The 13,765-nt window shown below is 41.7% G+C and overlaps 1 protein-coding gene across 4 annotated transcripts in view; it reads left to right on the top strand.

Moving 5' to 3' along the window:
* The window catches only part of LOC121915602 (zinc finger MYM-type protein 4-like), a 72,696-nt gene that overhangs the window by 45,096 nt on the left and 13,835 nt on the right, over positions 1–13,765 (top strand). For all 4 annotated transcript variants that reach the window (XR_006100721.1, XR_006100722.1, XM_042439944.1 and 1 more), the window contains exons 4-18: positions 786–853; positions 1,859–2,029; positions 2,799–2,877; positions 3,304–3,556; positions 4,048–4,222; positions 5,131–5,343; positions 5,976–6,126; positions 6,222–6,337; positions 8,059–8,334; positions 9,297–9,447; positions 10,869–11,041; positions 11,544–11,727; positions 12,109–12,252; positions 12,391–12,428; positions 13,545–13,689. Coding sequence is in view for 2 of the 4 variants with exons in the window: in XM_042439944.1 (XP_042295878.1) it covers positions 786–853; positions 1,859–2,029; positions 2,799–2,877; positions 3,304–3,556; positions 4,048–4,222; positions 5,131–5,343; positions 5,976–6,126; positions 6,222–6,337; positions 8,059–8,334; positions 9,297–9,447; positions 10,869–11,041; positions 11,544–11,727; positions 12,109–12,252; positions 12,391–12,428; positions 13,545–13,689 (2,337 nt within the window). In the remaining 2 variants the exon portion in view is untranslated. The remainder of the gene's footprint in view (positions 1–785; positions 854–1,858; positions 2,030–2,798; positions 2,878–3,303; positions 3,557–4,047; positions 4,223–5,130; positions 5,344–5,975; positions 6,127–6,221; positions 6,338–8,058; positions 8,335–9,296; positions 9,448–10,868; positions 11,042–11,543; positions 11,728–12,108; positions 12,253–12,390; positions 12,429–13,544; positions 13,690–13,765) is intronic.

Here is a 13,765-nt window from a genome sequence, read left to right as displayed (position 1 = left end):
AATGTCACTATAATTTGCACCCTCGACCTCCCATCCAGTAGGATTTTTCAAGTAGTGAGGAGTTGGGATACAGGTCCAGAGATCTCAGGTATGCAACCCATGGCCATCTCCTGTGAAACAGATGTTAGGTACTTTGAGGGGAAAATGCTTGTGTTTGCTCAGAACATGACACCAAACTTGTTACAGAGCCCAAGGAGGTATCCAATGCACTGTTTAGTGAGTGTTGATGGGATCAGTTTTAGTTGCTGAGACGTGATGATGTGGACAAAAAGTCTAATAAGACGAGCTCTCTGGATTGGTGGTTCTCAGATCCAAGAATTGGGTAAAAAGCCTGTTGTGAATGGGGTTGCGCTCCCACTGAAGGAACAGGTGCATAGACATTCATCCCTGTCTACGTAGGCCCAAGTGGGCTCTGTGACTTGGAGTCACTGGAGGCTGACTGGCACCAACGCTTGTCATTTAGGCCCCGAGTTAAAACCTGGCTGTTCATCAAAGCCTTTGGACCTCATTAATTCATACCAAATATGGTTGTAGGTGGTTTTAAAATCTTTAAAATATGTTTAATATGTTTTAATCTTTTAATATCTGTTTAACTTATTGCTGTTTAAAATGTTTTTAACTTACTTTATTGGTTTAAACTAACTTTCTTTAATTCTTTTTGTAAGCTTTCCTGAGATCTGTGTTACAGAGGAGGGTATAAATGTTTTAATAGTAATAATGATAATGCAGTAGTCTCAGAGAATCTGTCTCCCAAATTTTTCTAACTGCATCTCTGTTTTCTCTAGTTACCAATCAAGTAGAAGAAACATTACGTACCCAATTAGCACCACAAACTCCAGAAATTAACTTCAGGGTAAGTCTTGGGCCTTGTATTGAGCATGCATGAGTATGGATGTTTTGTATGAAGCTATGGGCTTCTTTTTTGGGATGGGTAGGCAGGATTAGGGATTTTGTTATGACAATGATGAACCTTCTGGTAGCGATTGACTAAACCATCCAAGCATCTGAAAGGTAAGAGAAGTAAAACCTTTCCTAGGTGCCATTGCTTGACATGGTTAGAAGCTTTCAACAAGGCAAGGAAAAGCAGAGCCCTAGGAAAGTGTGAACAAGCAGGTTCTCACGATATAAAGTGAAACTGGAGGATGAGCAGAGCGTGGGAAAATTATGCTTGAAGTAGAGTTCTCTGTGGCTAGATGTTTCCGGAGATTGTAGTGCAAAAAAGCAACCTTCTTAAACTCTGGGACTGGGTACTGCAGGATTGGAAGGTTGGAGGAGGGAATGGTCCAGACAAATGAAGGGAAGGTGGAATTAAAATGGGAAGTTTAAAGGTAGCCAGTGCGTTGTTGGGAGAACAGGGTTTGAATTTCAACTCAGCTGTGGAAACACACTGGGTGACCTTGGGTTAGTCACACACTCTCAGCCTCAGAGGAAGGCAAAGGCAGACACCCTATGAACAAATCTTGTCAAGAAAATCCCATGATAGGGTTGACATAAGTCAGACACAACTTGAAAGTGCACAGCAGCAACCAAGAAAGATAGAAATAGAAATTTACAGGACCAGGACCTGAAAAAGTACAGAAGGCTAGATTTCACCTCTCGATATGAAATAAGATTGTAGGCCTATGCAGTCCAGTTCTTTTTCAGCAGAAGGAGAGTATTCTTCAGTTTATTGTATCTCCAGGACTTAGGGCTTTGTTACTGGGCTGTTGAGGTTTTGCATTTGGATTTTCTGTGTGGGCAGAAATTAGGTGTAATTCTGGAATATCTTTCAAAATATTTAGAAGCAAAATTCTGATATATTGGGAGAATTTCCCTTTGAAATGTATACAATAATGGTGTTGTTCTTCCTATTTGGCAGGAGTCCAGCTACCTATTTTCTAATAAGGAATCTATTGGGCAAGAGCATGGGAATTCGTATGCAGCAAATATTAGAATTAAGGAAGAGCCTTTGGACAATGACTATGATAAAGCTATGGCACCTCAGCAGGGGCTGATGAATAAAATTAAGGACGAACCAGAGAATACTGAGGTAAGATGGAAATAAGCTGGGTAGTCTTTGCCTATATCCTTGTTGTATTGCTGCATCATTGCTTGTGAGGCTGAAGCTGTGTTGCAGGGATGGGCATGGTGTGGAGCCAACAGGGCTTTACAGTGCTATTTCAGCATTCCCTGAAACTCTGATGGGCTGCCATTTTAGAGGACTGGAAATGACATTGTACCATTTCCCTCAACTTTGGGACCCTTCTAGGGGAGTTCTGGTTAGCCCCTGCCAACCTCCCGGTCACCTAACTTTTTAGACTAAAAGTGTGCTTTTAACTGAATTGTTTTTGGTGGGGGAAAGATTTCTGGGCCTTGAGAAGTTAGTGGGGTCTCAGGGTCTGCACCGGATCCTGTGGCGTTCAGAATGCTCAATTTCCACCTTTCTCTATGGCTCTTGGCCTTTTTATGTTTTTGTTGCTATGTCAGGGCCCCTTGTGAATTTTCCCATTAGGTTTAGATAACCTGTACCCATGTATATGTGAAGAAGGGGGAGTGATGAGCCACTTTTTTTCATTGTGGCTGAAATTAGCATAATATATTATTGTTGTTGTTGGTGGTGGTGGTATTTCTTACCCGCCTTTAATAGCTTGAGGCGGGTATAAGACAAGGAGCAAGTCATGGCTTCGACCATGGGGCTCTAATCACACTGAAGTTAGAGTTGAGCCTTCCAGATAAGGCCCAGGGCTCAACATGGGTTGGCAATAGCCGATTGCAGTAACTGGGATTGTTTAATTGTTTATTGTCATTGTTTATTTCAGGAATATGGCCAGCAGCCAAAAACTCAGGAAGGGGAACTGAAGATCAGTGCTGTGTTTTCAGTCAGTGGCAGCCCTCTTGGTAAGGAATAGGATTTGGGGTGGATGGGCAAGGTGGAGAAATGCTTATGCTGTGGGGAAGCCATGCCCTTTTTCTTACTTACTTTTCACATGGCAATATTTTACATAATTCAAAGACTTCTGTGCTCCTTTTGAGCAGTGCTTCCAGGATGGTTCACAAAAGCAAGCTAAAATACATAAAATGAAGTAAAAATACAATAGATTGCATGATCAGTGTAGCTCTGCATTAAAAAACCCTCTTATCTGGCACTGAAAAAAGATAGTAATGCTGTCATCAGGCAAATGTCCTGGGCTGGAATTGTCCAAAGATGGAGTGCCATACCTACACAAGACATCTGTGGTCACCACCTGCCTCTGGTCATTCTGGAAGTGTGAAACTCCTAAGATGGCCTAGTAATGGTAGTCTGTTTTCTCTCTCTTTGGTAAGCTCCACAGCTAACATCAAGTGGCCCGCCCAATACACCCTCCGCAGGGGTAAACAAACTGCTTCCTGCAGTCCCAAGTGCGGCTGTTCGGGTTTCCTGCTCCGGCTGTAAGAAGATCTTGCAGAAGGGGCAAACAGCTTATCAAAGAAAAGGTTCCACTCAGCTCTTTTGCTCCACACTGTGCCTCACGGGATACACTGTACCAGCTACCCGGCCACCAGCTGCGACCAAGAAAACCTGCTTCACCTGCTCAAAGTGAGGATGGTGGTTTTGAATCTACCACAGCAATTTAAAATCAGTTGGGGGGGGGGGCAACCTGTAAATGTGGCCTGGTCCAGATTGATCTAGTTACATGTTATAGAAAGGGAAACATTATTATAGAGCCGTGGACCAAAGATAATCTTCGAAGACAAATCTGTAGTGCCAAAATTTCCCATATGTCTTCCTCAGTTGTGAAGAATTTGCTGGGAGATGCCAGATAGCTAATCTTTTCCTGACTGCCTTCCTCATTTTACTTACTTTGTTCAGGTGGGCTTAGGCCCACTCAACCCCTGTTTTGGTCTCGTCCCAGCCATACTCTCAGCACCAGTTGTTCACTCTGCAAGCATATTATGCTAAAGAAAAGGTTATCACTATGGTCTTTATAACTGCAAAGAGCTTGATAATTCTGTGTTATGCAAAGGATGTTATTTTGAAACCATACAAACCGAAAACCTTGGTTTTCTCCCCTTTTAAAAAATCCACAGGGATATTCTGAATCCAAAGGATGTCATTACTGCTCAGTTTGACAACACAAACGCCAGCAAAGACTTCTGCAGCCAGTCGTGTCTTTCCATGTATGACCTGAAAAGGAAGCCTGTCGTCACCATTCACACAAATAGTATTTCCACCAAGTGCAGCATGTGCCAGAAAAATGCAGTGGTAAATGAACTTGCAAGCTCTTCTTTGTCTGAATGTGGGATAGGCAAGGCTGTGGGGGATGGCTAGCTTTGAATGGGAAACCTCCCTGATCTATATCTGTCAGACCACTATTTGCCTGCACCAAGTCATCAGGCTTGCCTAACTTCATGGGTTGGCTCCTGTAGTGCAAATTGTAAGACACTATGTCCATTCACAAGTACTATGGAAAGTATTGCAGAAAGGTAGCCCACTTCATCAGATACATACTAACACTTAATTATGAGGTGGAGGTATGTTCCTACAGTATGAGGAGGTGATTTTAAATGTTTATATGTGATGGTCTGTGAGTGCATCTAGATCGTAGAAATAATGCAGTTTCACACCACTTTTAAATGCTGTAGCTCTATCCTGTGGAAGCCTGGGATCTGGGGTTTTACAAGGTCTTTAGCCTTCTCAACCAAAGATCTTTAGGCTTCTCTGCCTCAGAAAACTACAAATCCCGAGGTTCTGTAGGATGGAGCCATGACAGTTAGTGGTGTCAAACTACATTATTTCTACAGTGTAGATGCAGAGTTTCATTTGGGATCTAAAATACACGTTTGTGTATCCGTCAAAGAGAGTTACAGTGTTGCAGTACTGTAAACGAAGCACAGTTGCTCTGATGTAGTTGTAATGAGGCACTCCAATTAGTTTAGAATGAGCCTCTCTTGCTTTCAGTACTTCTGATCAGCCTTGCCAAAAGGGGAATGAGCACCTGAAGCAAGCTCATTCATGTACTACTGAACTATGTGTTAGCATTAACTAGTCCATTGATCTCTCTTAGCATTTGAGAGCTATTGATGTACTTATTGGGAGTTGTACTTGAGATGAAAAGCTTCCCATACCCCTTGTTGACATCTTTTATACTCTCTTCTTGCTCCTGTTTCTAGATTCGGCATGAAGTGAATTATCAGAACGTCGTGCACAAGCTCTGCAGTGATGCCTGCTTCTCCAAGTTCCGTTCAGCAAACAATTTAACCATGAACTGCTGTGAAAACTGTGGGGGCTACTGCTACAGTGCCTCGGGCCAGTGCCACATGCTTCAGATTGAAGGGCAGTCCAAAAAGTTCTGCAGTTCAACATGCGTCACAGCATACAAGCAGGTTTGGATATTCTTTGGGATTTTGTGTGTGTGCGCATGTATATTAATCAGTTTGTTAGTTTGCACATTAGGGCTATACAGGAGTGGGATGGAATACCTCAACACTGCCTCTTCAGTGATATTCAAAGAAGCTGCCTTAAATATGTGTCTGAAAGGAGAAACTGACTAAATAAAGAGGAGTTGAGGAATAGATCCAAATTGTGGGTTTTTGGTGATGGTATTTTTTGAGGGACAAGCAATAGGGAAGATAAGAGAGGCTGGCTCTTTCTTCGCAAATACCAGCTTTGATTCCAACCAGCACTCCAGATGAGTCTTTGCTGCACAGAAAAAAAAAGGATCTGGAGTTGTCATGCACTTTATTCCCATCTGCCATTTGTCTTCAACAAATGCATGCTTTCTAGTGGAGACCTATGTCTTCGTGAGTTTTGAAATTCCAACCCCATTGCCATGCTTTGTAAAGAACTCGGGTTGTTCTCATGTTCTCATTATAAACAGTATTATAAAAGGTTTCATGTATGATCTTTTTTTATTTCTTGTGACGTATCTTTTAACTTGCTCAGATACTGCAGGTTAAATATATCTTTTCTGTCTCTACATGACAGGGTTAATCCTTGTTTATTCCCTTTTCCACAGAAGTCTGCAAAAATCACTCCGTGTGCATTGTGTAAATCTCTGAGATCATCAGCTGAGATGATTGAAAGCACAAATAATATGGGGAAAACTGAGCTCTTCTGTTCTGTGAACTGCCTGTCTGCACACAGAGTTAAAATGGTCACATCTTCAGGTAACGATTGCATTTGCCGTTTTTTTGGTATGTTCTGAAAGCAAAGGGGTTAAAATACATTAAGTTCCCTTTGGTTATGCTTGCTATTCTGTCAGGTGTCCAGATTCAATGTAACAGCTGTAAGACCTCAGCCATCCCTCAGTATCACCTCGCTATGTCCGATGGGAGCATACGCAACTTTTGCAGCTATAGCTGTGTAGTAGCTTTTCAGGTACGTCTTACTTTTCAGTCTGATTATTAACTAGATAGTCAGTGAGCCAGTCTATGTCTCTATCCTTAGCCTCAGTTTTTCTCCAGTTTTTGTCTCCTCAAATGTATGATTTCTTTGTGACCATTGGTTTCTGAGCCCTATTAGGTAGGGTCTGTGGTAATAAAAAAACATATGTTGCATAAGAAAATTTGTGGTTTTAGTAATTTATTTATATCCCACCTTTCCCCCAGTCCTGGGATTCAAAGCAGCTTACAAAAGTTAAAACACAGACAAATAAAAGTGTGTGCGCACGCATGCACACTACAAGTTGCCTGTTGACTTATGGTGGCCCAGGAATTTCCTAGGGTTTTCTTAGGCAAGGAATACTCAGCGGTGATTTTGCCAGTTCCTTTTTTCGAAATATAGACTACAGCACCTGGTATTAATCGAAGTATTAACCAGGGCTGACCCTGCTTAGTTTCCAAGATGAGACAGGATCTGGTGCCTTTAGGATATTTAGGCCCATATCATGAAAAATTTAAAATACAATTAATGAAACACTATTCAAAGCAAGCACAGTGAAATATAAAAACACAATCCAGCACATTATAAAAGACTTTTCTGCTATGAGCAATTAGTTTTTATAAGGTCTGCCAAGTGAAAAACTTGGCAGACCTGCAGATGAGCTATCTGAGCAAGTTAAAAGATACGTCACAAGAAATAAAAAAAGATCATACATAAAACCTTTTATAATACAGTTTATAATGAGAACATGAGAACAACCAAGTTCTTTACACAGCATGGCAATGGGGTTGGGATTTCACCTGCCTACAGAAGGACAGCAGGGAGAACAGCTGCCAAGCCTCTTTAGTGAAGGAATTCCAGAGTCTGGGAGCTACCATCCAGAAGACCTTTCTCTGTCCTGCCCAGAGACAGAAAAGGACCTTTAATATAAAACACTGGTATTTTCCAGTATCCTTTGACTTGCACTTGGTAGTCCATTTACTATAGGGAATATGTATAATGCAATGAAGTCAAGGCAGGCTGGGGGCTTCTCAGAGTTACAGTCCAAAAGAATAATTTTTCTAAATTCTGCACATTGTGACATGATGAGGGATCAGGAACAGATGTTGGCAACCTTAAGAAACAGAAATGAGTGGGGGCAACTGGAAAATTAAAAGAAGGGCAGAAGTAGATACTTGGCAGGCTTGATGTTTCTGAAGACTGCCTATGAATGAGCTCAACTCCAGGCCTTGCTCCTTCTCTTCTTGTTCCAAATATATGGCCAAACTTCAAAGCCATCCCAGGTGATGTGCCAGTTGCGTGCAGTGCAGATGTCTGTGTTTTTGCTCACTTTGCATTTCTGGTGTTTCAAGAGCTGAGTTTTTTGTTTGTTTTTTTACATATAGAGTGGTCACTTCAAATGAAGGAAAAGCAAGGAGACTGGGAATAGGTAGATTGTCAGAACAAAGAATTATGAGCAAAGGGGTGTATGTATCTATGTGCTAGACTGTGCCTCTAATCAGCAGGCAGTTATCGCAATCCCTGTTAATTTTACAGGTAGTTTCGGCGTCTTTTGAATGTGCTGGAGCATGGAATCTCTTTAAGGCCTCTCCTCAGCCTCCAGAGAGAAGCCCGTTAGCTTTTTTGAAATTGTAATTTGATGCAGAGTGTGACAATGGTCAGACAAGTACTGTAAAGTCTTTATGTGTATTTTCTCCTCTCTCTTAATACTTCAACAGAACTTGTTCAACAAGCCCACAGGAATGAACTCATCGGTGGTACCCTTGTCGCAGGGCCAAGTTATAGTCAGTATCCCCTCAGGAGCAACAGTTTCAGCAGGGGGCAATACTACCTCAACAGTTTCCCCAAGCTCTGTCAGCAGCTCAGCTGCAGCCGGTCTCCAGAGGCTCGCTGCTCAGTCCCAGCAAGTTACCTTCTCTCGCACTGTCGTCAAACTCAGGTGTCAACACTGTAACCGCCTGTTTGCAACCAAGCCTGAACTGCTCGATTACAGGGTAATTGGCACCTGCCCGTTGATGTTGTTCAGAGCCCCCCTCTCTCCTTGACAATGGATGCGTGAGTGCTGTAATTGTAAACTTAAAGCCCAGTGAGAGGATAGGCGGTGTGTATTTAGACTTGATTCAAAAACAGAAGTATGCGTTGAGTCTCCCTTATCCGGAATTCCAAAATCCAAAACTTTTTTCATGGGTTGCTGAGATAGTGACGCCTTTGCTTTCTGATAGTTCAGGGCATGCAAACTTGGTTTCGTGCACAAAATTATTAAAAATAAAATTATCTTCAGGCTCTGTGTATAAGGGATATATAAAACCTAAATGATTTTTGTGTTTATCCTTGGGCCCCATCTCCAAGGTAATGTTCATTATTTACTTATATGCAAATACAGGCATATCAAATAAATAAATAATGCTTCTGGTCCAAAATATTTCAGATAAGGGAAGTTCAACGTGTATACAATTTTGTGCCAGAGTAAGCCAAATGTATCCTGAGACTTGCATAGATGGGTAAATTGTTTTTTAGCTGCATAATGTAAATGTGATTTCTTCTACAGTTTTGGTTTTGTTTTTGGTTTCTTGTGTCTGATTTTTCGAACTGTGAAAATGGCAAGGGTACCCTCGCTTTCCCCAACTTCGAGAGGTTGTACTCATCCACTGTCTTGGCAAGCATAGGTTTACACACATACTGAGGGAAAGCCTATCTTTCATCAGTAAGATCTAGAATGCATTTTTTAAAAGCAAAAGGTGAGGTATTCCAGATGTTTGGGGTTTTGCACTTACTATTGAGATCTTTAGTTTAGTTTTTCTGTGGTCCTTTGGGATGCCAGGTTACACTCAGTCCTAATAACAGGTGCATTCAAATTGTTGACATGATCCTCTTGTTAGTGCTTAACGAAAATGGAGGAATTTGCATGAGCTGGATGGACACTGGAGAATTCCAACCCGTTCTTGTTTGATTTCAGGGGAAAATGTTCCAGTTCTGTGGCAAGACCTGCTGTGATGAGTACAAGAAGATAAACTGTGTCATGTCAATGTGCGAATACTGCAAAATAGAGAAGACTATCAAAGAGACAGTGCGGTTCTCAGGCATTGACAAGTCATTCTGTAGTGAAGGTAAGAAAGGACGGGGTTGGATTGTACGCTTGGAGAAAACTCTTGCAATGGAAACGAGGTTTGTGGGAAATGCATTGCCACAGTAGTGGGGCTGCACTGGAAACTCAGTACTGTTCAGAAAAGATAGTAGCCCAATTTTAGAAGCAGTATCAAGAATTTGCGGGCAGATTTTGGCAGGTATAGTATCATCCCTTTTGTTCCAGGATAAATATAAGTAAATAGACTAGGCAGTGATCTTCAAGAGGGAATTAGCTTGTGCCATATCTGTTCACCCCTAGCTAGAAGGGCGGGGGGGGGGGGGGGAACCTGGATGTTGTATATCAAGAGAAATGCAAAATGTCATGACATTTTCTTTGGGGAATGGTGATTTTTTTACTACTTGCCACTTCTTTGCTCACTTCCATGAACTGAATCATCTGTCAGTTTATGGCCCATTGTTCTGTCTTTTGTGATGTTTTGTTCTGTGATGTTTCAGAGCTCACAGAATTTGCTGTGACACAGTATAGACTACAGTGGTGCCTCGGGTTACGAAATTAATTCGTTCCGCGGCTAATTTCGTAACCCGAAAAACCTTCGTAAGCCGAATTGCCATAGGCGCTAATGGGGAAAAAAGCCGCGGCTCTGCCGCGGCTCCATTTAAAACAGCGCCGGAGTTTTTTCGTAACCCGAAAAAACTTTCATAACCCGAAACAATAAATCCCTATGGGATTTATTCGTATCCCGAAAAATTCGTAACCTGGGTATTTCGTATCCCGAGGTACCACTGTACTGTGTGTATTCATGCTATCTGTGATTGACAACAGGAGCTGAAAACAACATCCATATTTATATGTTGTTTGCGTATTGTCTAAAACAGAGGTGTACAAAATGTGGCTCATCCAGTCATGTGTAGCCTACCCTTCCCCAGCTCTGAAACCTACGAAAACCCCCAGACTCCCCTGAAAATGGGTCAAGACACGGCAAAATGCAAACTTTTGTCTCCATGACTCCTATAAGCAGTTCGGTTACCCCAAAATGGTGAAAAAGCTGCCAAGGAAATTGGCAGAAAATGAAACCAGAACTGCAGTTCCTTCCAGTTGCATCAAGTAAACTGGTGTGGCCTACCAGGGTAGTGCGTTGGCAGATGATCCCCACCTTCTCCACACACACACACCAATCTACAGTAACTTTTCTGCCGGATTGTCAAACACTTCAGTCTTAAAGACTTAAGTGCTTGGCTAAAATTCTTTTAAAAACATTTAAATTATATAACTCATGGGCTAACAAGATGGAGGGAGGGCCTTTCATCTTCCTGTGGGGCTAGACATGGTAAAGATGTGCCTGCCCCTTCTTTTTTCCCTCTGAGGCTTGGGTAGTAGCAAGTTAAGATGATGGGGAAGGCCTGTCTGATGGCCAGTGGTTCTTGTTGGTTACTATTCCAGGCTGCAAACTGTTGTACAAGCACGATTTAGCCAAACGTTGGGGGAACCACTGTAAGATGTGCAGCTACTGTTTGCAGACATCTCCCAAGCTGGTTCAGAATCATTTTGGGGGCAAGGTGGAAGAATTCTGCTCAGAAGATTGCATGTCGAAATTCACAGTTTTGTTTTACCAGGTAAGCCATTCTGGGGTGCATATCTGATTTATATTGTTTCCTATCCCCTAAAAAGTAATAATAGACCACAGCAACGATTCTTGTGTCTATCTGAGCTGGCTTCAAAGCCAGCCTCGCTTGATTGGCCTTAAAGCAATCTTTCTCCTTTCATGTAGAATGTGTCTGGGCATGTTACTTAATTAATAATAATAATAGGATTTATTTATATGCTGCCCAATCACTGGGAATTCGGGCGGCTTACAGCAGAGGGGATAATAGACGGATAATTCAGTATCAATTAGAATATTGATATTCAAGATTTCCCAGCAGAGAAAATATCTTTTGCTTGCTCTCAGTTCAATGATTGTGGCTATTCTATGATAATAGAATTATTTACCAAATGCAACAGTTCCTTGTCATTGAGGAGGAAGCAGTCACCTGTGTCCACAGCCCTTTATTTAACTGAATTTCAGTCTTGCTGCATCCTCTCTTCTAATTCTGCTTTTTCTCTTTTCCTTTGTAGATGTCCAAATGTGATGGGTGCAAGAGGCAGGGTAAACTAGGCGAGTCTCTGAAATGGCGAGGGGAAATTAAGCATTTTTGCAACTTGCTTTGCATACTGATGTTTTGCAACCAGCAGTGTGCTTCTGATCCCCCACCGCCCCCGCCTCCACCTCCTCCACCACCACCCCCTCAAAATAATACAGGTAAATAACAGTTTGGCTGTCGCTGTAGGTAGAATATACTGATAGAAGAGTAAAAGCAGAGCAAATTTCAAAACACTGAACATGATTGATTGTCTCTGTGTGTGTGCTTATGTATTCTGACTGCTAAAATATCCAGCTGCCCTCAAGTTCTTTTAAACTAGGCAGCAGAGTGGACAGAATGTGTTCTGCATTGTGAGCTATGATGTGGCCATTCTTGGACACAAAAGATACAGGCTATGGGAAGTACATAGGGATGGCATAAGAGGTTTTTGTATGTCTAGAGAAAAATAAATTGAAGGATTTAATGTGCTTCATTAAACACCAGCCTTCATTGTCACTAGCATTCACACTAATTCACCTCCTCCTGTTTCATCTACTCAGCAAATCTTTCTATGACACCAACATCCTCAGCTGGACCCCCTCCGTCTCTCAGGAAGGATTCCACTCCAGTTATTGCAAATGTTGTGTCCCTTGCTAGTGCTCCTGTTGCTCAGCCCACAGCCAATTCCAACAATGTTTTGCAAGGTAGGAAAGCCATTAAAAATACTTCCAGAAGTTGTTTTCTTTTATTGGCTTCCTGGGAGGTATTGGTATGTGTACATGGGACAATTCACAATATTATGGACGGGGTTAACAGATTTCTTTCTTTCCTCAACTTAACAGGTGCAGTTCCTACTGTGACAGCAAAAATAATTGGAGATGTAAGTTGTCCTGGAAAAACTTTGTCTTACCTGCTAAAAATACCAATTTAGTTTACATTCCTTCTCTCTATATATTATGCTTAAAATATTTGGGCATTTCTGTGCCGTATGTACAGCGTTCTGTTACTTTACTGTCATTTATTTTGGCTAGTAGTACTTTTTGTTTTAAAAATGTGCATCCAAAACATCCAAGATTATAACTTAAATCCAAAACTTTTCATAGTCCAAACATGAATGACTATTCAAGACAGCATCTTGAATGGCTTAGATTAGTTTCATAGGATTACCTTTGCTTTTACTATACAGATTTTTCCTTGTTTTTACTGTATGTTTAGCTAAGAACAGTTTGCACTAACAGTAGTAAAATTAAGCTTAAGTACAGCACTGAAAGGAAGAAACCACCAGCTTTCTTAATATGTGTGTGTATGTGTCTTCAAGTTGCCTGTCAACTTGTCGCAACCTCATGAATTTTATAGGGTTTTCTTAGGCAAGGAATACTCAGAGATGGTTCTGCCAGTTCCTTCTTCTGAAATATAGTCTACAGCACGTGGTATTCATTGGCAGGCTCCCTTCCAAGTACTAACTAGAGCTAACCCTGTTTAAATTACAAGGTCAAACAAGATTTGGTACCTTTTAATGTATTTAGGGTCCAAAGCACACGGCAGAAATAATCCAGTTAGAGACTGCTTTAACTGCCCTGGCTCAATGCTAAGGAATTCTGGGAACTGTAGTTCTGTGAGACGTTTATCTTTCTGTCAGAGAGCTCAGGTGCCACAATAAACTACAGTTCCCAGGATTCCCTAGCACTGAGCCAGGGCAGTTAAAGCTCAGTCTCAAAACTGGATTATTTCTGCGGTGTGTTTTGGACCTAGACTATAGTAACAGAAAAGCCTTCCCTGGGAATTGTGTTTCCCAAGGAGGAAAAGGTAAAAGTTTAAACATAACTTCACTAATAGTTATAGTTCTCTCTATGTATAACATATTTTAAAATGCTGGCAATGGGAGTAGGAGAAGTAGACTGGTAAATGAAATCTGTTGATTTTTGTGCCACATGTGCCAGCCTTTTAGTTAATGCAGCAAAAAGTGACCGAGTTTCCTTTTGCGACTTCAAATCAGGCAAGTACCCAGACAGATGCTTTGAAGCTGCCTCCTTCTCAGCCTCCCCGGCTTCTCAAGAACAAAGCATTGCTGTGCAAGCCCATAACGCAGACCAAAGCCACCTCTTGCAAGCCTCATACACAGCACAAGGAATGCCAAACAGGTGTGTAATTAAAGAATGGCAAGTAGTTGTTTTGGCCCATTGGAAGATAGTCACATAATACATTGACAATATTAGA

The sequence above is a fragment of the Sceloporus undulatus genome, chromosome 9 (assembly GCF_019175285.1).
Source record: "Sceloporus undulatus isolate JIND9_A2432 ecotype Alabama chromosome 9, SceUnd_v1.1, whole genome shotgun sequence".
NCBI classification, from domain to species: domain Eukaryota; kingdom Metazoa; phylum Chordata; class Lepidosauria; order Squamata; family Phrynosomatidae; genus Sceloporus; species Sceloporus undulatus.
This window is presented reverse-complemented; position numbering and strand designations above follow the sequence as displayed.